Raw genomic sequence first — 24,745 nt, forward strand, 5'->3', positions numbered from 1 at the left:
ATACATGTATAGTTCCTGAGTGTGGCTCAAATTGTGCAATGTAAAAAAAGGGCTATAGCCTTTAACTGCACATCTCGGAAGAGTTTCTAATGAATATGAGACAATGTATGAATACATGAACAACACATTTTCACAAAAAAATACATATCTACAAATGCTACAAGTCCAGCACAGAGATCTACATTTCTTTATTTTTCACATTTTTCTTAAATCAGTACACCGTACAGCACATTATTAAAAACACCCATTTTTATTTATAGGTGTTTAAAATCCCTTGATCCAACACGTCAGGCTTATACAAACTGAATTTTGAGTCCATTTTAAAGTTAAAGCTTTTAATGAAGGAAAAGAGACAATAACAAAACTTGAGATATGAGATTCAAACATAAGACTGTATGTACACCACTGAGGGACTGCTTTATTTTATTGATTAAAGGCAGCAAATTTTTGCAAAAGCATTTTCTCCTACAAGATGTTCTGTACAAGAATATTCCGAGGGGTTCAGATCACAGAATTCTATTTGGTAATGGTGTTTCTGTAGGGGGGGGAGGGGGGAAAAAAAGTTACCATTGTTATTTGCAGAATGATCATGCCAAAACAAATAAAACTGGTATTATGCAAGTTACTCAATATGTTCTTGTTTAAAACACACCTGGGCTGGGAGAGGGAGTCACTAATGCTTATCGAACATGTCAAACTGAAACAACTTACGCATTCATGCTCTTTCCACTGCCACTGAGGACGATGTAGGGGGTTTTCTGGGACTTCTGCTTCTCCTGCAGCAGGGCCACTGTTCCCAGCGGTGTGTCACTGCTGCTCATCTTCTTCAGCAGCTGCGGGGCAAGATGCAAGCTTCAGTCAGCTTATTCGCAGCATTTATGCCAAGAACCATTTGATGCATTAAAACTGCTGGTAAGAGGTGTTTGCAGTTCTTATCAACCTCCGCTGTCAAAGGACTCCACCCTTGCCCTCCAAACATCTCTCCAAAACTCGGTCCCTAGTCAATTTTTCCATGTACCATCCATGCACATACAAATGAACTGAGATCCAGGAAGGGCCAGTTCCTTGCACAAGTTTCTTTATTGGTTAATAAAACCTGACCAGAATTAAATTTTGCAGCTGCTAATTACAGAACAGTCATGGATTATTTTCCTCCCTCTCAGAGAAACTAATGCAGTGCAAGTCATCAGGACAAAGCGTTCTTTAAAAAACAATCGCCTGCATCCACCTTAAAGTGAAATGCAGCATGTTTTAAAGTATTCCATTCCAAACAGCTCAGTAGGTGGTGCATAAAAAAAACAAAAAAACAAAACATACCGCCTCTTCCTCTAGTTTTTTCATTCGTTTCTCAGTTTTCATCTTTCCAGAACCTTTGCCATGGAAACGATGAGATAGCTGTCTGAAAGCCTAGAGGGGGAATGAGCAAAAAAAAAACACCACACATGAGAGGCTGTTTCACATAGAAAACAGTCATTTGTTCTGGTAACTGAAAAACAACACCAAGTGTGCACAGACCTCTTTAGGGGTGAGCTTGCGTCCAGAATCATCTACATATTCGATCTTCACATCTGGCTTGTAGCCATCTTTCTCTTTGAACTCCTGAGTAAAGCCCCTATACTCCTCTCTTCTGCTGTACTTGTCATCAATGGCCCTACGAGGTGGAGAGATATTTTATATTATTTTATATATATGAGCAATATCTCTGGAACAGCCTTTATCTTTGGAATAATCTGTATTTGCATGAGACCAATAAAGAATCTTCACACCACATCTACTCACATCTTATCTTCAATGCAGTAGTTGTCATTGGGCAGAGCTCCTTTTGGAGCACGGACTCGGGCTACCTTCTGCACCTGAGTATCCAACAGGCCTGCAAAAGAACGGGTTCATGAAGCTACCCAACAATTCAGTCAAAATGAGCACTTTTATATTGAACCTGCGAGACAGCATAGTCGAGCTTGCCTTTGTTCTTGCAGAGGAGTAGGGCAGCTGCAAGGCCAGAGTTGACGATGGGCTCTTCGTCCAGGATGGTAGTGGATGCTGTGGCAAACTACAGGAGGAGTAGAATGCATCAATAAGTTAAAACAACACATAAATGAGGTAAACCAACATTAACAATGCAGAATTATGAAGCACAGTTTCAAAATGTAGGTTTGTCCCCCCGTGGCTGATATGCATTTAAGAACTCACATCTGGCTGCTTCTGCTCCTCATCTAGGTTGACCGCACTCCAGCCCACATTATCGTCCATATCTGAATCAGAGCCTCCAGCTCCATCTCGATCCTCCTCCTGCTCAAAGTCCTAAATAAACCCCACAAAAAACAAATAAACAAATAAAAGTAGAGGCATTCCAGAAATTCGTGGAACTACAGTTTATGATAACGAGCCTCAGAGCGCATCAACATTTTAGCTTCGCCATGCCAAAGCTCACTGAAGTCGAAGGTTGTTATTTACCATGATGTCCTCCTGGTCCTCTCGGTTGCCTGACAGGCCATAGGTGGGAATGTCTCCTAGTGTGCGACAAAATTCTGAGGTTGCATTAAAAACAATGTTGTTCTTCTTCTCAGGGTCTTCATCCTCTTCCCCATCCTTCCCCAGAACTTGAAGTTTTTCTGCCACCTGTGATTGATGGACCCAAAAAAACCAAACAAACCCACTCACTCATACATATGTTCAAAAGGCAAAGGTGAAAGCGAAAGCTAGTAAAAATGATGTCAGGTGCTTAAGCGTCAAAGGATGACCCTAATAGTTGCCAGCAATTCTTGACCTTTTCCCCAGAGTCTTTCAGCATCTGCTTTTGTTTAAGCTTCCTCTGTTTCTCCAGTTGTTTTTGCAGCTCTTGCTCAGCCTCATCTTCTTCAACGAGCGCAGGCCCTGAAGTCTCAAAGTCATCTGTGGGGGGAGAAGGGGGAAAAAAAAAAAAAAAAAAAAAAAAAAAGAAAAAAAAAAAGGGGGGGGGGGAAATATGTACACAAACCTTTTCAGACGCAATCTGACTAGCTAAAATTTATGGAAAACTGTAGAACATAAATGACATTGCGCATAGATATCACATTAACAATTTCAAAGACCCAATAAAAATACCAAAACAAAGTCTGAAGCCCAAGGACCAATTCTCCACGTCATTCTCACCATCATCACTGATGTCCATGTCAGCCGTCCGAATGTCATCAGAGTGCTGCAGCACATCAGCCACTTTGGTACTGCTTCCAGCATCATTTTCAGGCTCCTGCACATCTCCATCCTCATCCACCTGCTTCCTCCCTCGACCTCGTGACCTGAGCAACATTATTGAGAATTGGGAGGTGGATTAAATGGAATTTGAGAGAGACAAAGTGTTGCAAACTGAAAGCAACATTCAGAGACATTGGAGAGAATGCATCACCTAGAGCCAAAGTCTGTGTTGCGAGAGTCATCTGTGAGGAGTTCACCAGCCTTGAGTATTTTCTCCTTCTTCCTGATCTTTTTTACCCGACATTTGGTCTTCTTAAAGCCCACCTGACAACACACACCAATATGTTTTACCAAAAAGATAGAAATAGACAAATAACCTGCAATTAAAGTTTTACTCAAGCCTATTGTTGGCTTACCATCTCCTGTGGTGTGTAGTATTCAGAGGCCAGGGTGAGTACAGGCATCACCAGCGACTGGGCCTGGCTGCGCAAGGTTTCTTTAATGGCCTGTAGCTCACGCTCTCTCTCCCCAGTAGCGCTGCCGCCAGTACTCAGCCGGAAACTTTTCTTCTTCTCACCATCTATCTCCTCATCGTACTTTGACAGGACAGACTTTGGCTTAAACTGAAGTGAGATATGTTTGAGAGGGAAAAAAGTATAAGCGTTACTGTTGCCTACACCAACTTCATGAACTCAGTTAACGACACATTAGTAAGTGAGCTGACCGTGACCATGTCATCGACGCTCTCCTCTTCCTCATAGGGTTTGTAATCAGGCTTCTTCTTCTTAAGCTCCACATTTTTCTCTGCTTTCTCTTTATCCACCAGACCCACATTGACAAGCACATCCTCCTCCTGCTCCAGAACACCTGAGAAGACTCCAGAGTAAAGCTGGCTCCACAGGAAAATACATAAGAACCCCCCCCCCAACCCAACCACCAAATCCAGACTAACCTTTGTCCTGTAGGGTCAGAATGACTGTCTCCCCCTCTTTAAAGGATTCCATCTTGTGCTGTACTGTAAGACCTCTGAGATCCTTTGAACTGTAAGCCTCCTGAATAAGACAATAAAAACCAACCCTGAAATAAGCAGTTGAAGATCCTGTATGACAAGCAGGACAATAAATCTAAGTTATTGTACACCAATTATTGTTATTATTTTGCTCAATAGTTGAACTGAACAGAACGAAAACAGGGTAAAGCTACAAACCTTCTTGCTCTGTGCAAACTCCTGTTCAACCAGGCTGCTCACCCCAAACTCTTCATCCATCTCTTCTAAAAGTTTGGCCTATGAAGATAAATAAATGATTGTGATGCATTATATTAAAATGTGCACCTTAAAACTTGCATAGAATGTTCATCCATTAACCTCCACATGTTTCATGTAATTTGCCTGAAACCCTCCCTTACCCTCTTCTCTGCCATCTCCTTTTCTTTAGCCATTTTGCGACTCCTTTCCACCCACGCAGCAGTGTCATCCAACCATGGGTCTTCATCTCCGAGTGTCTTCACCTTCCTGAAAGGGAGAGTTGATTGAGGACCAAGATTAAGCACCATGAGTCAGTAAAAGCTACAGAAGGCCCTTGGTATTCATACTTTCTCCCATAATTTAAGACTTTCTACAAAATCTAAATCAGAGACAATATACTTGCCAATGTCCACTACTAGGATGTTCTGAAAAACAACCTTATTAAATTGAAACCGCAGATTGTAAGAGGCCCATACCCAAGTTTCTGATTAAGCAGACGTTTCTCTTTCAGGGCAGCCAGCTTCTCCCTCATTTCATTCTGTTGTTTGATATGTACAGGATTGATTGCCTCAGCCAACAAGGGCTCTTCCTTTGTGCCAAGTTCTGAGTAATCGCAAAACATTTATGGGGGAGAAATGCATTTCAACAGACTGTTTCAAGGTTTGTTAAAGCTGGTCTGATCAATCACTTTTGTCTTACCTTTTTTGTTCTCATTTAACTCAAGAGGCTTCAGACCAAGTTTGGCTCTCAGTTTACTGAAAGAGAGGAAAATTTGTAATTAGACAAGTTTAATTAGACCTACCAAGGAGAAAAGCTTCTGATTCATAATTCGAAAGATCAAACATTTCAGTAACACACTTGGTCTCTTCAATGCTGAGTGAAGCATCACCGCTTGCAGATTTTGGACCTACATCTGCAAACAAACAGAGTCACATAAATGCATGGTGACGAGGTTACCAACTTAACATACCGTTTCAAAAGTCACTTTACCGATCATTCGTAAAAGCAATAAGCACAAACCATATAAAACGAATGATTACAACAATGGGTTTGTGGTACTTGCCATCATTCTCTTCGTATCCGGGATCCACTCTCTCTTTCTTAATTCGTGTCTCTCCGCTGCTCTTTTCACCTTTGCTACGACCATCTTTTTCGGTGCCTCTGCTGCTTCTCTCTCGCGACCGGGATCTCTTCCTTTTCTCCTTCTCCCGGTTTCCATCTCGCTCCTTATCCCTTTCCCGATCCTTATGGCGGTGTTTTTTGTGCTCGCGATGACGGTCTTCTGGATCCCGTTCCTTGTCCTTCTCTTTGTGTTTCTTAGATGAACCCATGTTAACTTGTAATGTAAATTGGCTAAGCTAGCTATCGGGTTTTGACAATTGATACACACTGGACGCCAACTAGCCGGCTCAGTATCTCCAAAGCAATTATCTAGTTAGTTAAACATCCAACTAAGCCTGAAGTTAGCGTTAGCTAACCTAGCTGGTTTATCTAGGAAATAGCTACCCTAGCCAACGTCGTTTAGCTAGCTAGCGCCAAACGATGAATGTTTTCATTAGAAACAAAGGACACTGGTTTCAATGCATATATAAAGATCCTATTCAACATTTAAACAAGATTATTTAAACTAATTAAGCTCAATACTGCAGCATAAACAACGTTGAACAGTCGTTCGGAGAAGGCAGCGTTTAACCCCATAACCGTTTCCGGGTCAAATGTAGTTCGCTTCTTCTACGTTTACCGCATCGTAGTGGCAAGACGGAGTGTCGCGTTTTTGAGCATTGCCTTGTTTAAGGGTCCAGACTTGCTTGCGGATGTCTGATTTATTAATTTGTCCTACTTGATACGTGTGGCATCGAGTTAATTTTTGGAATCACACACATTATATATATATATATATATATATATATATATTATACTGATAACATATATAACGTCCTCAAAAGACCATAATCACAATTTGTGGGAACCATGTAACGCTAAGCTCACGTTATCCAACCTAACATTATATGAGTAGGAATAGGAATTGTGGGGACGACAAAATAACTGCTTTTCGTTGATTTCAATATGGTCTCTGTGTCAGTAGATGGTAAATATCAGTAAAACAACTGCAACATTTTGGCCCAATGTTAAGAAAAAATAGTTTATTTTTTTCAAAGAAAGTATGGTGAGGTGGATAACAAATTGCCTTATTACATGATTATCCTTTTCAAAACAATTTACAGTAATGGACTTTTGCAAATTCTGTTTGGGGAATATAATAAGTTATTTATTCATTTATCTATTTATTCCCCACATTCGAGCCTTGCCTAGTGTGATACACCCCTGCTTCAATTCTGATGGACTACTGGAACAAACTATAGATGGAAAGGGTTGTATAACATGAAGCTACCTTGAGTACACACAAGGTTTCTACAAAAACAGGACACACGCATCTCAAAGGGGAAAAAAGTTGTATTGATTGTATTAGGAACAATCTAATGCAGTATTTAAAGTATTTTTAAAAAGAATATAAAATGAAAATTACTTTCATGATCTCGTGAATAATTTGCTATAAATGTACCCCAAAACAATCTTTTAGAGGTATACATCCTGGGCCTTAATCCATCAATAAAACACATAGCAATAAGGCAGTAGTGGTTTCAGTGGGTAGCGCTCCACAACACAGACCATAATATGGTGATGTTACAGGAATCCTGTTTTAGTTCTTTGATGGCTTGCAGGAAAGTTTACCAAGTTCCAACAAAAAGGTAGAGTACTCTAGGTTCAGTCAACTTAATACCTCTTTGCTGAGTATGGCAGCCTTGAAGACAAAGCAAAGAATTGCCCATACTGTGCCCAAATAAAAACTACCAAGCAGCACACTTAATAAAACATGAAGTTTTAAATTTTTCTGACCCTTATACAGTCAGAAAAAGTTAAAATGCACATGATTATGCTGCAACCATGACGCTGAATGAATTTTAATTTGTAATAAAATGGACTTATTGGGCTTTAATGTTCATATAAATATACACAACAAAGAACAACCAAAAATGAAAACCTCACAAGCACCTCCAAAGTAAACATATACTCCACAGTATACCTATACCATTACAATGAACCAATGTCTCATTCCATCAGGCTACTCATGCATAATGACTTTTGTAGCATCTATCACCACAAAGCCTACACTGGGCCTGCAGAGTGAAATATTTATTATACAAATAAGCATGCTCCACTGACATGAAAATACCTGATGGCAAACATTCAAATCTGTGTTGTTTTTAAGCAGGCTGTGCCTATGACCCAGGCTGCATCATTATACAACCGAGGTCTAAAAAGTCAAAATCATGGCCTCTTTTCCTCTTTTGAGCTAGCATTCAGGTAGTGGAGGCCTTAGTTGCCTCCAAAGTGTAAGCATCTCTTTGGGGTCCCGCTTGTGCACCAGGAGTACTCTGTGATAAGCGCACGGTTTCTCCCGATCAGCCTGCGGTAGATCAAAGGTCAAAAAGCCAAGGTGATGGACAGGTGATACCCCCAATCTATAGAGGCACATCCCCAAGTACACATCATCAATAGGGAACAAGCTGACCCACTGAGAAATCTCTTGCAGCTGCATAGCCAAGGCACCAGAGTAAACCACTCCTCCTCCACCTGCATAGGTTGGATACAAGCCTTTATAGAAACTCTCAGGTATGTAATATTTAGTGGTGGGCTGGCGACTAGGCAAAGCATTAGCTATCACATCCCCTGCAAGGAATTCTTCTCTTCTTTTGGCTCTATCATTTGCACCTTGAGAAGATGCTTGGTGCTCATTCAGGTAGTCTAAGAGAGCACCTGTCCTGACAAAAACATCATCATCTCCTTTGAAGATATAATGAGCATGTGAGCAGTGCATTGAGATCCAGTCCCAAAAGAGCACGTCCTTCAGGGTGAGGTTGAAAAAAGTGTCTCTGAAGTCCCACTGCAGAATGTCCCTATGACGGTTGCTCTCCAGCTGTAGGAGGGCCCCCAGATCTGGATGGGGTCCTGTTGTTGTGTCTTGCCTTCCAAGCAAGAAGACAGTGCGCACCTGCCATCTTTTCCCACCTGTCTCTTCCTTTACCCAGCCACTCCTTCCCCATGTCTCTCTGATGGCCTGTCTGTTCTCAAAATGCCCCACCTGAGACTTGACTGCCATTAAAAGCATGGGTGCCTTCGACTCAGTGTCTTGCCCAATGCACAAGTCAGGCTGGTCCATTAGAAGCATATAGTGCCTGCAATGCATGGACAAGATAAAGTCCTGCATCTGTTCTGGCATGGTGTTAAAGTCAGGCACTTGAGAGGCCCAGAGGTGGTCAGGCCCACATGGAGGAGAAGCATCAGTCCCATGCATGTAAGTGTGGCCAGTGGCTAGAGTTCTGCCTCCTGTGCTGTTACCATTCAAAATGGGATTGTGTTGTCTGTCCTGGAGGTGCTGAAGGCGGTTCCACAAAGCCCCATCCACCAAGCGCAGGTTCCAGAAGGCAGTAAGCGGGTGAGGTGATAGATCACCGGAGTTTGATGAGGCACCAGGGGCAATAAAATGAAGAGGTAACCGGGGCTCGGGTGTGTAGGACATGGCAACAAATATGGACACCATGATATACACCAAAAGGTGACTCATCATGAGAAAGGGAAGAAGACACAGGCACAAAGCCCTTCCTCCGCACTTACACCGTGCCATTGACTGGGATAAAGAGACAGAGAAGGAAACATTAGAACTGCAAGTTGCATATTTCAGGATGTGAGACTTTGGGGTCCTGACATATTCATATATGGGATTGTATCATCAGTTTCAAAGATTTAAAGCAGAGCCCACTCAGCTCAAGCTGTTACCACTAGCTTTGAATATCAGGGATTTATTTTTTATTTTTTGACATAGTGAAGATAACTAGCAGAAAGTCTCCATGTGAGTCAGTCTCCATGGTTTTGCCCTAGGGGGCTCATTATTTGTGCCTGACTGGGTATGTCCCAGAGTATCATGCAGCCAATATTTGCATCTTGTACCTCAAGAGCACATTTACCCAACAGATGGAAACACGGTGTTTACACATTCTCATCTGCTTTCACACTAATCCAAAAGGTGCACCAATCAAACTAAACCATTATTTCCTCCACATATTATCTCAAACGTATATAACATTCTCATTACAATTTTCACAGGTACACTACCATTACTATATTCTTTTCAAAAACCTGTTAGGCTCTGAACAAACTTCGCGTAAACGAATTCAAATAGCTAATAATAAAACATGGTAACTCTGGATAATAAAAGTTTATTCTTTACTACGTTAGCCTACCTCCTAATTATCAGGTCCAACGTCCTTGTCTCGTTCAAGAAGAAAACTCATTTATACGGAATTTTTTCTTGCACATCCACTGACATCTTTCTTAAAGAATGTCTAAATTTCGAAAATATCATATGGACTTGATCGTTCATGAGAGTACGATACAACTGAACCAAACACGCATTGTTATTAGCGATAATAATATTTTCAGTGTTTCTCTCATCTGAACAAAAACAATAAGCATGAAACTGTGTCTCTAAATTGCAGATGCAGGACTGGCCGTGTACTTTTGCGAAAGCGTGTTAAGCACCACCTCACAACATCCCTTCAACAGGTCTACTATGGGCGTGTTTGAGGTCTTGACGCACGCCTGCGTATAATTTTAATTGTATACGTGGCATTGAAAATGTGAGTAGATAGATATAAAAACAAGTAGATAGGTACATATACATAATGTAGCCTATTCAAATGTATACTACCAAAAACCTTAGAAACCGTGGAAGGAGTTTCAATGCAGTGATTTCGAGTTTGGATATTTAAGTTATGGTAGTAAAGCTTCATAAACTGATAGGTGTGCACTGTAGTATATGAACAGGAAGTGAAAGTTTACTCTGATCAGGTGAACACATTACTACATTTTCAGGTATCAGGACGCACCTTGTGGCCAGTTATGCGACTTGCAGCTAACGAAAATGATGGCACTAATTTAATATCTAAAAATCAGCCCTAAAATAAATCAGCTCTAGCGCTCATTTAGTGGCACAAAGGAGTGGTTTTCATACTCGAGCCACACAGGGACAGTTTTTAGTACAGCTAAATTACTAATGTACTGATTTATATGTTTGAAAATAATAAGTTCCCATCATCACTTTTATGCCAATATCATGAGGAAAATCATCAGTTACTTTTTATTCAAAGCCTCTCAATGCTGTGGCAAGGGGCTTAGTCCATTGTCTGTGAGCAATGGGGGCTGCAGCTGCCATGGACTTGTACTTAAATTAAAGTGCAGTGTAATGGCAGTATAAAGTGGCACTGCATTAATGGCTGTGGACCTGAGAAGAATGAGATTTAAGATTAAAAATGACATTTTAAAGTGACGTGCAATACAGTGTAAGTCATATCAGTCAAAGAGTGTTAGTGCTGTAAACACTAAGTTTACATAACATGGATGGTGTTCAAGAGTCTGATAGCCAGGGGGTGGCTGCTTTTGGCCAGCATGGAGGTCTTTGAACAGATGCTGCAGAACCTTCTGCCAGATGGCAAGGGAGCAAATAGATAGTGGGAGAGGTGTAGGGAATCGTACACAATACTGGACATCTTATGGATGCTGCATGAGTAGAAGATATTGTTCGGAGGGGGTAGAAGCGTGCTGATGATGCGTTATATTCCAGATTGTTATGATGACACTGAACCGTATAAGCAGGACCTAGAATCAATAATTCCTGATTGGACCCCGAGATGAGTGTGGCCGTTCAGTTCAATGAATAACTGGTTTGGTAAATAGAGGGTTGTATTTCCCTACTCATATCTGTTGTGAATGTAATGCTGTTTGTCTGAATTTTGACTATATTTGTCAATGTTTTCAGGCTATGATGTTAAGACGTATTGAACGGCTAGCTGTCCTCCTTGTGTTATACGGTTTCGATGTGTATGAGCCAATGTCTAGCCTGTCAGTTCTGGCTGATTATGAGGTATTCAGTGATAATGACTTTCCCAATCTGCTTTCTGATCCTCCTTATGAAGAAAACACACATGGCAACATATTGTGCTCCAACAATATCCCTTTGGTCTAACTCTGCAGAGGGTAGGTAAGTGGCACAGGTCTTTCATGAACTGGGAAATACCTCCCTCATTGGTAGTTGTCTATACTATTGATCTTTTACTTTAATGGTTGGTTGTGGTCCATAGACCACAGATCTACTGCATGTTATTTCTGTTCCTAGAAGAAAATAGCCTCCTATCCCTGCTCAGGGCATTCTCAGGTAATGGTATCACCTATTCTTAAATTTTTATCTGTCATTTTTTGTGTCTTAAAATAGCTGCCACAAGGAGGATGTGGGAAATTTAAAATGTACACATATTAACATATTCACAGTATCAACAGACCCATATAGAGTTTAAGCTTGCTTGGCTGCAAAACAAGGAACTGAATGACTAGTACATTAGAATCATGTATTCAGGAGCAGATTATGTTGACGTTGTTTTCATCCTGTATTCTAAGAAAGCACCAAGTTAATTCATATATCTAGCAGGTCACACAAGAGGGTGGTGACACCAGTGTAGTTATGAAGTGAAGTGAGTGCTTTGGAGGACTTGCTCTGAAGACAGCTCAGCTCAGCTCCCCAGATAAAGAATAAAGAAATCTTTACTCAGTTGAGTGAGTTGAATGTGTTTTCTAAAGTGAGCAATACGGATTTTTCCAACAAGACTCATTGTTTAAAGTTTTTTTTTTACTATTTACTTCTCTATTCATGAGCACATAAAACAGGTTTTTTTCTATACAACAAAGAAAAGCAGTTAAAAATTACATCCCCTGTATTCTTACAATATAATGCAAGACTTGCATATATAGCATTCCAAAAAAAACAAGATTAGTAGGAGTATTGCATACACACAAGATGAGACAACATATAGGATCAACATTTAAAAATTAGTATGGCATCTCCTTCATTTATTATTCATTTGGCAATGTATTGCCTTCAAACCTGCTACTTTCTGTTTTTGTCTTTCTCTGTAGACATACACTCTCTCTCTCTCTCTCTCTCTCACACACACACACACACACACTCTGAAAGCCCTTGCCCCAGTTTTTGCATGTCATGCAAACTACCATTCTAGCATTGTTATATCATTCTAACTTTACCACCCAAGTAGCCTGTGTCTAGGCAACAATAACAAGAACAGGAAAGCCCCAAGCTATTTGAGATGGAATCAATCAGACCACCACAGACTGCCATAGACTACCAGTGACTACCATACAGTACCACTGACCTTTCTGGAGCCATGGCAGATCTTGGCATCTTTCTCCCTAAGTGAGACCATCCTGATCTTCATTCTATTACTGTAGGTTTCCTCTGTAAGGCCAGAACTCTGCAGCCCATTGACTTAACAACAAGGTTGAAGTTGTCAGGGTAAAAAGCTGAACTGTCAATGCCAATCTTACAAGGCTCATTGACTATACTCTAATGGCCCAATAATTTCCAAACTGATGACTGATTGGAAATGGGTCACTGTTGTTAGTAATGATCTTCTTTTAGTGTGTTATGTGCTAAAGTAGGACTATACTGATGCATGATCTGTGTGTTCTATGAGCTCTCTCCCCACACGTTATCACATGACCCACACTGGACAAGAAAGCTGGACACAGCAAATTGATGATTTGATGTAAAAAAAATGTATTTCAACAAACCATTTTAGTTTGCCAGAAACCACTACGTATATTATAATGTTGGACAGTTCAATGGTAATATACACCAACTGTTGTTTTTCTGCTCTTTCTCAGAGTCTTTACTGGTAATAGTGTTTCTAATACTTATCGTCATTGTTGCTTTAGAACAATAGCAGACCCCCAGTCACAGTAGGTTTTAGAAAAAAAGGAAAACAACAAAAGCCCTCCTAGCAATTCGCAAAGATAAAAATCAACAAGGACAAAATGAATGCACAAGAGAATAATGATATGTCCAACTGGACACCATATAGCGTCACATGGACACTGATCTTAGTCTGGAAGAGATGAGGGGTGATCAAGTACCACAAGCAATCAAATTACTGAAGCCGTCCATAACAGACAGTAACCTAATATTTCTATACATGTCTATTAAAAGAGTCACTGATAAAATGCTCAGACAAAACAGTGAAAACATGAAAATATAACATCATCTCATAATAATGATTATTTACTAGTTAAACAGAATTTTAAATACATACATAAAGTATAAAGATACAGCAAATGGAAAAGAACACTGTCATCAGGTTGGCTGGACTAATCTCACCCAGGGAGGCAGGGAAATAGGAGAAGACACTGATAATAGGACAGCTCTCATCATACTTTGTCCTCCAGGACACGTCCTTTAGTCTTAAAGACTGATGTTGTAAATTTACCCGCTCATGAAAATGACATTTTATTTGCAAAATTTGCAAATATACCCCAATGTATAACAACAACAACAATAATAACAACAACAACAACATACATACATGAATAAATCTAAATCGCGGAAATAGACACAGATTTATATGTCTGAGCAAATTATATGCAAATTATACACAAAAATTCAGATACTCATTTGCATTATGTGCAAAAACACATATGTAAGAGATAATTCTATACACATAAAAAATTCCAAATGGTTCCTATATCACTCATAAGAGTTTAACGCAGATTTTCCAAATGGATTTAGTGCTCATATATCTCTCCAAAACAAAGGCTTCATATTACTGTATTCACAGCGAGCAGTAGTTTCATCTCCTGATGTTCACCATCTTAAATATCTTTTCCTGTCTGCAGTGGAAGGTATGAATGAACAAATACAGAGGTATTCAGTTCCCAGTGTTTGGAAGAGCAAAACACCAGGAAAAATGGCATAGGTTATTGTGGCATTGATGAGGCTTATGGTGAGGTTTGTGTTTTGTTAATGATTTAATCACAGGCCTGAGGTTGGAATTCCTAGTAGAAATGGAAGGAAAGATCCACTATAAATTACCACCTTTCCTCATTTCATCTCTCTCTCTCGCACACATGCATGCACACACACTCACGCGCGCGCGCGCGCACGCACGCACGCGCACGCACACACACACACACACACACACACACACACACACACACACACACACACACACACACACACACACACACACACACACACTCACAGTGGATAAACAAATTAAAACAGTTTTAAGATATCCAAGAAACCAAAATGTAAATTTCCTCTCCAAATTTCGGTGCTACATTGACTTGGAAGACAGTAACTATATATTCTGCTTTACCCAAAGGCATTTCTGGCATTCCATTTTCACTTCTAATACACATATTGTATGTATTTGTTCAAGCACAGAAAATCATTTGGCAGTTTTAGATAAAAGGCTAAAAAAGAGCAAAGAATAGTTCCAAAATTATACATCCCATCCAATAAACGATAAGGACAGAAATTGTCGAGAAATTGTGTCACATGTCTTTGAGCAATTATCCCACAAGATTCAAGTTTAAATACTGTTGTTGTCCTTAATATCTAAATGTATCAGCAGCATCCATCTCTAGACTGAGATTGGTCTGGTCTCTCAGAGCACTTTTAACTCACTAAAACACACTTCATGTCATACAATTTATCAGTTCTCTGGAAAAATACATTTGCCCAGCCAAATTACACAAAGAAACAATCAACCACTTGCGGAAAAGCAGAGCTGCTTCTGATTAATTCAGCTTTTGGGAATCCAACAGAGACATTGTTAGATGATTTTGAAGCTTATGTCACGACACACACTTCACACACTTTTTTGCTAATATGTTCTGTGGCTCTATATCGTGACTCAGCTCATTTGCCCTCTGGATTGCAGAGCAGAACAAGGCAGTGCTCCTATCACAGAGATGAGCTGAGAGAGAGCAGACAAAACTCTTGCTAGCCAAGACTGATGAGGGGAGACTTCAAGGGCTAAGGCTGACAATATTCAGGAAGAAGAAAGCTTCACAGTGAACTACACAAATCCTAGTATTTTCACCAATTATACCCCTAATTAAAAAAGATAAAATGGTGCATAGTATCAAAAAAGGCAGAGGACTCTTCAGACTCTATGAACAAAGAGGAGAGAATGTAAACCATGGACCAAAGAGTAAGACAAAATTAATAACAATGGTGGACATTTTATGGCGTCATTTGTTGAAAGCAGACAATTTATCTTCTGCCCTGAGAGCTTAATACAGCTGGGTTATTTGAAATGCCACCATAAAAATGAGTAGCGTCAGAATCAAATTAACCAAGATGTGTTTAAATAGCATAAATGGTAGACTACATGGCTGAATTAAGCACATATAAGTGCTGTTGTTTATATTACCATTGTTTTATAATTTCATAAATGGAGTAAATGAACACTCTTAACTCAGCCAAGGCTATTTTAGCCACAACTCAATAAGTGCTGAAAGCATCAATGACAAAACTCACAGTTCCTCACCCTTGTAAGCATGAACTGGCCTTATATGAAACAATTATATCAATACCATTGCAGTGTCAGTCAGCCATTTATAGGTAGTCAAATGATCGGTAACATTTAATTCTGACTTTGAGTGTACTGACTAAAAAACAAAAAGGCGTGGTCAATGTTACTCAAAAAGAAAACTGATCAAAATCATTCAAGATTCAGAGCAATAACCTCCTCCTCCAAAGTAAATTTACAAGCTGGTAAATTAACTTTGTAGGTTTGTATTTCCATTTGTACTTTCATCAAAGTAATTCCATTTGTGTGTTTTCTCTTAGCATACAATCTGTATTTATAATAAATACATAAACAAGTAAATAAATATAAACTAAACCTTTGCACTGTTATAACAGTGTAGATCTGAAAATGCTTTGACAGAAATAGTCCATAGGTTCAAAAAGGGAAAAAAACAGAATCCATCCATGATTTCGTCAACTCTGTCTATCTGTAATATTATCAGCAATAAACAACAACAAAAATAAATAACTTTTTTGCTCTTTGTACTTTGGAGTCATTGGAGATGGTTTCAGAGGTAATCTGAAACTCCATTTGTAATGGCCAGTTATGGGACGGTCTCCAAGCTTTTCATTTAATATTTGTTCCACCGGGCTGACCTTGGTCACCATTACTATGCACTTCTCCCATACTGGGAATTGAGATAAACATTGTAAAACACAAATCAGGTAACAAAAGTAGCAGTAAACTGAAATTATAAAAGGCAAAATAAAAGTTCTTGCTTATTGTGAAATTTCTCAATTGTCAGCATCCAACTTTTGTGACCATGTAACAGACAATTGGAATAAAAAAAAAAAGGTTTGTTTGCACTCTACTGAATCTGTCTAGAAAAGTTCTGTGCACAGTGGAGAAGGTATGAAAAATCTGCTACAGTTTTTGGGTCTCAATGTAATGTACTATTCTTTTTCAAGTTCTTAAACACTCATCATATTTTTGTGTCTTTTTCTGTGCTTGACAGCCAGGTTGTTTGCCATTGCATTGGTTGTGTTCCCCACCCTCTTTGTTTTTACATGTTGCTTGTGTCAATGAGGGCAACTTGATAATATCATTAAGAATAACTGCTATAATAATTGGATTAAATTGATTAGTAATGTATTGGTATATAATACTTAGTATCATGAAACTTGGCACATTTTTATGAACTGAATATCACTGTAAAGTTGGTTATAACACCCATTTGCCTACTGCTGTTAAAGCACTATAATTATGTAATACTCAAAAGGGCAGAGGTACTCCATTTAATACGAACTATCTAGCCTCTCCATAGACCTTGCATATGCCCCAAGATTACTTTTAGCTGGTCAGTTTTTTTTAAATCTCCTCATAAAACAAAACCCCTATAAACATGTTGATGTAAATCTATTTTTGCTAACAATTGTGCAGTCTTCACTCTCTCTTCTTTTTTTCAGCCTTATTCTCCTTCTTCACCCTTCACTCCTTTAATCTCCATTAAATTGGATCTTTCATACTTGTGTCTCCAGACCACTTAGTTTTGGGGTTAGGATTCGAGGGGTAACTCCCGAGTTGAGATCTCTCTCAAACTCCAGTAGCTGGCCCATGAAGTTAAGGTTGGGTGACACCACTGGCCGTCGACTCCGCACATATTTGTAGGCATCGGTCATGGTCATAAGGGTGTGCTTCATCAAATAGGCGATGACGATTGTCGCTGAGCGAGACACACCAGCTTGGCAATGCACCAGCACGCCCCGCCCACTCTGATGAGCCTCCTCTGAAAATAACAAGGCAAAACAAAAAATAAAAACAAACAAAAAACAAACAAAACAATATGGCATGTCAGCAAACATGCTACTGATCCATTGCTATTCTTGAAGAAAGCACAGCTGAGACAATTAGCTAAATTAAAACAATCAACAAAAACAGGTACAAAATAGAAGATTTGGGCTTGCTATGCAAAAAGATTTGAGTACTCAGCACGAGAAAGGCAATTTTAAAAAAGCAAACACCCTACCTATAAACTCAAAGACCTCCTCAAAATACTGGCGGAGGTTCTGCTTGCTGTTGTCAGTTGCAGGCAGCCTCTTGTACCGCACCAAACCCGTGTCCACATGGTACAGGGGCAGGTGAGTGGTGACATTAACCACATAACTGACATTCAGTCGCAGCAGCAGGTCCAGGTCCTGTGCATCCCTCTCATTGCCCAGGAAGAGGAACGGTAGAATGGGGCTAACCACAGCGTTCTCCACATCTGGGGTCATTATACTCTCATCAGAGAGAGATGCTGGGAGGGAGGAGGAAAGTGGGAGGGAGAGGTGCACTACAAGAGAAAAACACAGACCTTTTCATTATCTCACCTAAAGGGTCAAGTAAATGCACCTGTTAGGATGTGTAATATATATTATTGCTTTCATCCATGGAACGGCAAATAAAATTGCAAATCCATTATGAACATGGCTTTAAGCTGTCACGGGACGCTCCCCCCCCTCATAAGTCACGTGGTACAGTCTGCGGTGTGCAGGGGGGGTTTATTCTTGTTTCTAGTTTCTAGCCACACCTCCGTGAGGGCACGCACCTGTACAGGGTTACAGGGTTCCTGCTCCACGGCCTTCGGCACTCAGGCATTCATCACATAGGCATTCTTTTATGCTTATATTATTCGCAATGGCATCAGAAAAGATTCAGTCATGGCAAAGTGCTGAGGAATATGAACCTTTTGCAATTTTGGTACAAATTTGTTCTGTAAGAGTTTGCTAGTAAAGAGGCTTCTAAAATATAAATAAAAATCCCAATCTTTTAGACTTCATGATGTAAGGGAGAAACAGGCTTAAACTCTTGCCACAAGGGCTTCATATCAGTGGTACCATTTTGCAAGAAAATTCCAATTATTGCAGTTATTTTAATCCCTCCTTCTCTTATCCTGTTTGCACTGACATCATTATTCTACTGCTTTCCCTTGTCTCATTCTGCTCTGAACCACAGCTATAATTAAGAGTCATTATCCTTAGGCTAACATATACCATTGCATTACAATAATACAGAAAAGAAAGGCTGGAACAATGATGAAACTGAAAATTTGAAGAAGAAAAAAAGATGTTCAGGCAAAGGATGTTTTAAAATTGGAATGAAATTAGGACTAAGAAACCCCACAACATTTAGATGTTTACAGAGTGAAAAGATATAACCCTCCAGAGAAACATCCATTGTACCATGACATTTCTGAAGATAAGAGTTGGGTTTTTGTTAGGCTAATTAGAAATATAACTCTGGGGTTGTGTGCCAGGCAGCAGGCCTGCACATAATGGCTATAGCTTGATTCTGCTACTACAGTAGTTCTAAAAATACTGTGCAACTACACACACAAGCCAAGAAAGCCCAATGTCCAGCACATTAGGAGGATGTTTGGCAGTTATGCATAAAAGGGAGAACATGAATTATTTACAATTGACTTGATGATAACAGTGTATCTCAACTCCGGTTGAGCATATCTGGGTATTACAGAGCACAAGACTATATTCTTCATGCTCTTTTATGATTACACAAAAGCATTGTTACCTCTTCCATTCTCTTCATCTTGCTCTCTGTTAAGTGGGTTGAGGACCAAGTGGAGTGACTGAGCAGAAGGTAAAGAGTGTCCACCCTCCCGCTCTCTTCCTCTGGCTTTGGGCTTGATGAGGGTACTAGGAGCAGAAGGTGGAGGTGAAAATGAAGGTGGGGACTCAGGACGGAGAGAATTAAGGGAAGGAGAGCGTGGAAGCATGTCATCATCAAGCCCATCACTGTCCCCCATTCCAGCATCTGCTCCTTTGTTCCAGAGCCTCTTCAGAGAGTCTCGGCCTGGGTCTCTGCTGCTCCCAGACCCCATGAAGTCCAAAACTGCCATTTTGCCTTGCTGAAGCCTCCGGCGTCCTGCATGGTCGGTCAGTTGGGAACGGGTAAACTCTAAAAGGTTCTGACAGTCCAAAATGACAGGATTGGTTCCATTGCGGCTGCTCTGGTCATGACCCATGTAAGACCTTCCTGTTCCCATCCCCATCCCTGTACTGTGGTGATTAGCTTGGGTTTTAGAACGTGTCATCTTCTTTGCAAGCTCCTCAGGCCAAATTGTGCGCACGCTGTAATCGTCATCATCATGTTGGTACCCTCCCATGGTATGCGTCCCAATACTGTGGCCTATGTTGGGAGGTTTCCCTCTGTGAGGATTAAAGGTCACTACTATAGGATCACTGCTGCAGTAGCTGCAGCTTGAGCTTCCTGCCTGACTTGCTTTGGGGTTGCAGCCACTGACACAACTTTGCAATGCCCGCAGAGGAGCAGATGAGGATAGTGGGGCACAAGGTAGGCAACCACCAACTAGTTTCTTACGGAAGGCAGTAGGACTCTCAAAACTGCCACCTTCCCCTGAACAGGATGTACAGCGTAAGGGCCTAAGAAGCCCTGTGCGGCAGTCTGAAACAGTGCTGTTGGAGGAGGAGGTGTTGGTTGTGGAGGCTGTAGACAGGCACCCTCCTAAGGTCTTTAGTCCCATTATGGTATCGCCTCCCTTGGTTGGACTTATTCTTTGGGTTTGGGAAAATGAAGAGGATGGGCTTCCAGAGGCTCCTTGATAGTCAGCTGAGTGACCTCTACCTCCCCTACCACGTACCAGCCTCCAACAGCCACAGTTGAATGGGCGAGAAAAGTTAATAGTGCAGGTGTGGTCAGGGCTAGGGAAGCCTCCACACAGAGAAGTGGGGGAGAGGGGCAAGCTGTGGAGGATCTGAGGGTGTTGCTCTCTGGCACGGGAGGGACGGGTCTGACCTAGGTACTGGAAAGAGGATGTGGCCCGGAACGGGACAGAGGGTGAGCCAGCTGGGTAGTGAGTATTTAAGATTGATGCATGAGGTGTTGGGGCAGTGCCATGGTAATGGGGTAGACTGTGGGGGTTGGGGGGCTGGTGGGCAGGTCCCAGTTTAGAGTTTTCTTTGTTTCCCACAGATAGCACGTCTCTGTTGTTTGCGGTTTTATAATGAGACTTTGACGACAAGTCTTCTCTTATCCACCTAGATTTGGATTGCTGTCTTTGGGCTGGAATGAATTCTAAAACCCCCCCTGGTGACACTGCTAACTGGTTCTGATGGTGGCTAGTATGTTGTGTCTTGTTTTGGTTCTGGTACCTCTCAGCTTGCTCTGAAGACTTTACTCTGGGTTGCCAGTCACCTTGCCCTGGCTCCAAGTGCTTTGTACCTCTGCCCTCTCTGACACTTCCACCTCGAGTTAAGCTGCTACTGAGTCCTTTGTCTGAATGTGTTCCTCCTTTGTCCACAGACACTTTAATGTCAATGTTATGTGTGTGCTTAGGAGGTCTTGGCCCAAGAGTCACAGACCCATTGCTGTGACAGTGGCTAGGGATCCAGCTGTTGACCTCTGTCGTGGTGCCTCTCTCGTCCTTGGCTTTTTGTATGCGGGAGAAGGGCCTGTGCCGGCATTCCAGGGACAAAGAGCTGAAGGGTGTACAGGGGTGATGTAGAGGAGGCTGGGGCTGTGGTGAGTGGGTTGGGAGCTTGTTGCGGCTGGTAAGACGTGAGGAAGACTGGGAGGTGGTTGGTGGAGAGGCCACACGCAAGGCCAAGTTTTTTGGCCGCTGAATAACCACTATGCGCTCGTCAAGAGGGAGAGGAGGCATCTGGGGCTAGGCAGAGCTGTGTGTTTGTAGAACAGAGGGGAAAAAGAGACATAATAATCCTTGTTAAACCTGGCATTGACATAATTTTAAAAAAGTATATTGTTTGGACATTATATTGATGTATTAAGAAATAAGCTCAATTTTAGTCACAGCACACACAATTACACAAATTATTGATGATTACTATAATATATAAGTAAATAGCTTTTGTCTGACAATATTATCTTAACCAAAATTGTCTGTTCACTTGCTAACATGTATATGTAGCAAAAAGGATGTTAAAATGTGTTAATTAAGCCAGGTGTAAAGAAACTCATAAGTAATGATGATTTGCATTTAATGTATCATAACAAATAAACATTTAAATGCAATATTCTTAATATACAAAGACAGGTAACATACACCAGAGTATCATTTATACACAGGGGCAGTTGGTAACATTAGCAATGAGCAACATGGAATGCCAGGAAATCATAGGGAGAAGGAGAACTTGGAGACCTCAGAGAATTCTGAGAACAAATTACAAGACATGATGTAATTGAATTTGCAGTGGACCACATGGGAGAGACCCACAAGCCAAACTGCACTTCAGACATAACTACACAAACAGTCCAGAACACAGTCATCACACTGTGCTTTTTATCCCACATGCATACATCCATGAACAGAGCCTGGTAATAGCACCCTCATCCTCTGTCTTTTTTCAGCCTTGCCTTTAGTTGCCTGTGGTGAAGGGTTGGTGGTTATATTGACACAGATTTGTCACAGTGCGAGTCAACATCACTCTGATCACTGTCGCTCACACAACAAACACCTCATCAGCACTACCACACAAATATTACATGTGTAATGACTTTCTATAATTCACACGGGGTCCAAAACAGAACACACTTATACATTAGCATCTGCTTGCAGTAGCCCGTGCATCATAAGCACAGTTACAGCCTAAGCACACAGAACAGTATAATATTTTCCATATATAAACATTTACATAGGCGTAGTTTTGGACGTGCTCACACTACTAATATAATGTGTTAGGTTGGGTGGTGTGAGGGGTGTCCCCCACAAAGTTTAAATGAAAGCAATGGCACTGAAGAGTTATATTGTAATATAGGTAGAAAAAAAAGGAAAATAAAGCATAAACCACAGACATCAATGTATAGAGTAAAGGCTGTAACCAAAAGCACCGAGGTTTAATGGATAAGATGGTTTATTTTTAAGCATTCTTTGATACATTCTGATGGCATGCCCAGTCTAATTAATTAGACTTAGACTTTGAAGAACATGTCTAGAACCTACATATTTATATGTCTGGCTGAAATAGGAAATAAACTGAAATAAAAAAAAAGAGAGCGAGAATACCTCATCTTCCAGTTGTATCTCTCCAAAGGTGCTTAATAAAACCTGAACATTTCAACTGTTTTTAATTATGCCTAATTCATTGTGTACCGTTGTTACACACGCTCTGCGAATCAGCCAACAAACAGCCTGCGTCAGATATATGCCTGCCTATAGAATACTCAACAAAATCCATGCTCATCCGTTCACAGAAAAGCAGCCTGTCTTCATCTTTGCGAACGACATCGTTGTCACACGTATTCCACGAATTACAAAGATTCAGATTGTGTGTACATAGAGTAAATTCTATATGCCTTTGATAAACAAGGTAGAAACCGGTAAATTAAAAGGTTTCGCCCATCGTCACACATCATTAAGCTCACAGTTCTAGCTTCTCGGGTTTCTACCACAGGCAAGAGATAAGCAGTCGCTTCTGCGAGTAGTAATCACGATCGGGCCTTTGTTCCTGTAACTGATTGTCCTTGCAAAATGACCGATACGAGTATTCGATCAGGCTCATTAAAATGTTTTGCTGGGACATTCAATGCCATAAAATTATTAGAATTGTAAAGCACAAATAAAACTTAACTGTAAAAAGTGGTCCTCTCCGCAGAACCTATGCTCTTGACAAAATTCCTTGATAGGCCGTGCTGTCACACAAGCTCATACGTGCTGTATTCGTCTGGTATCTGTCTTATAACATTGGGACTTAATTATCTTGATGAATGGAGGAAACTGCATGTTCGTTCTAGGTATTGCAGCCTAATTGATGAGAGACGATATTCCAGTAGAACGCTTCTGCGCTTGTGTATAACGGTTGCATATATTTCACAATAAGCGACGGTCGTAGGTGGCTATAAAGGCCTGTGTTTAAAACAAATAGGTTGCTACGCTGAAGGCATGCCTTTTTGGTTTACTGAAAGCAAAATGTGGCGAAGGAGCTACAGTTATTATGGGTTTTGCATGCAGGCCTTGAAATAAAAAAGAATAAAAATACTTACGTTATACTTGGTAGATGTGATGTATCGTCATTATTTCTACTTTTATCGCTGCGCTTCTCTGGCGGCAGTTCCTCTCCGATGCATGATTACATTACTAGCTGCATTTTCTTATGCTCTGCATGAACGAAATATACATATTTTTCAAAACCCATCACAGATCTTTCCACATCTACGTTTAATTCACACATGTGGGATGGGCTGTATCCTGAATATAATACATTTTGTCACCGGTCGACTACACGAGCAAGCAACGCGCCGTCAATGTAGTCGCGCCTCAACGTGCGCTCGTGTGTAGTGTGCTTGTGCTCAGGAGAGAGAACGCCGGTGGTGGGGGCGGGGGGTGGGGGTGAGTCGGGAACGCTGCGATGAAGGTGGGGTTTACAAATGGATGACATCATCCAGGACCAATAGGAAACAGAATAAACGAAAGAGGCAGGCAAATATGTCTGTATGAAACTTACCGTGATTCGCAGTTAGAGGATATTAGCCTGTAGCCTAAAGTAACCAGCTTATGTTCTGTGTCATCCAAACTAATTATCGATTAGCATCATTAACCATTAATTAAATAAAAGGTTTACTCATAAGAAAAAATCTAGAGCTCCAAGAAAATGTATAGCCTAGACTAATTAAATACGAGTGTGTGGCGTTTTTATGTCTTACGCTAATCTAAAGCCAGCCTCTGGTTTAATTATTTTTTTCTCAGAATCGATCATAGTTGAACTCTTCATGTGTATAAGCAGGAGACGGGTATTTCGAGGATAAGCACATATACGTAATTCTTTATATTCTAACGCCAGTGATATATTTCCGCAAATTAAATGCATCTTTAGGAACGAGAAAATTCTTCCTCTCGCCTTTGATTTGGCGG

General features: G+C 40.7%; 3 protein-coding genes across 3 annotated transcripts; all 3 read right to left on the reverse strand.

Annotated features, from left to right (window-relative positions):
* Positions 1-164: 164 nt before the first annotated feature.
* sart1 (spliceosome associated factor 1, recruiter of U4/U6.U5 tri-snRNP) lies at positions 165-6,129 on the reverse strand. The gene is made up of 20 exons (XM_035527453.2): positions 5,484-6,129; positions 5,279-5,333; positions 5,120-5,175; positions 4,897-5,023; positions 4,582-4,687; positions 4,382-4,459; positions 4,127-4,226; positions 3,899-4,041; positions 3,591-3,797; positions 3,386-3,498; positions 3,133-3,278; positions 2,768-2,892; positions 2,455-2,619; positions 2,191-2,301; positions 1,963-2,050; positions 1,780-1,870; positions 1,516-1,651; positions 1,318-1,407; positions 712-833; positions 165-535 (listed from the first exon to the last, which is right to left on the reverse strand). Exons 1-20 carry the CDS (start codon positions 5,749-5,751, stop codon positions 517-519), a joined length of 2,346 nt encoding a protein of 781 aa, XP_035383346.1. The 5' UTR covers positions 5,752-6,129; the 3' UTR covers positions 165-516.
* A 471-nt stretch (positions 6,130-6,600) lies between these two features.
* On the reverse strand, positions 6,601-9,986 carry LOC113586023 (N-acetyllactosaminide beta-1,3-N-acetylglucosaminyltransferase 2). The gene is made up of 2 exons (XM_027023878.3): positions 9,724-9,986; positions 6,601-9,110 (listed from the first exon to the last, which is right to left on the reverse strand). Exon 2 carries the CDS (start codon positions 9,105-9,107, stop codon positions 7,776-7,778), a length of 1,332 nt encoding a protein of 443 aa, XP_026879679.1. The 5' UTR covers positions 9,108-9,110; positions 9,724-9,986; the 3' UTR covers positions 6,601-7,775.
* A 3,103-nt stretch (positions 9,987-13,089) lies between these two features.
* Positions 13,090-24,682, reverse strand: si:dkey-175m17.7 (uncharacterized). The gene is made up of 4 exons (XM_027023829.3): positions 23,878-24,682; positions 19,429-21,554; positions 17,888-18,193; positions 13,090-17,647 (listed from the first exon to the last, which is right to left on the reverse strand). Exons 2-4 carry the CDS (start codon positions 21,536-21,538, stop codon positions 17,382-17,384), a joined length of 2,682 nt encoding a protein of 893 aa, XP_026879630.2. The 5' UTR covers positions 21,539-21,554; positions 23,878-24,682; the 3' UTR covers positions 13,090-17,381.
* Positions 24,683-24,745: the final 63 nt, after the last annotated feature.

Source organism: Electrophorus electricus, chromosome 8 (assembly GCF_041902795.1).
Source record: "Electrophorus electricus isolate QZ-2024a chromosome 8, ASM4190279v1, whole genome shotgun sequence".
Classification (NCBI taxonomy): Eukaryota; Metazoa; Chordata; class Actinopteri; order Gymnotiformes; family Gymnotidae; genus Electrophorus; species Electrophorus electricus.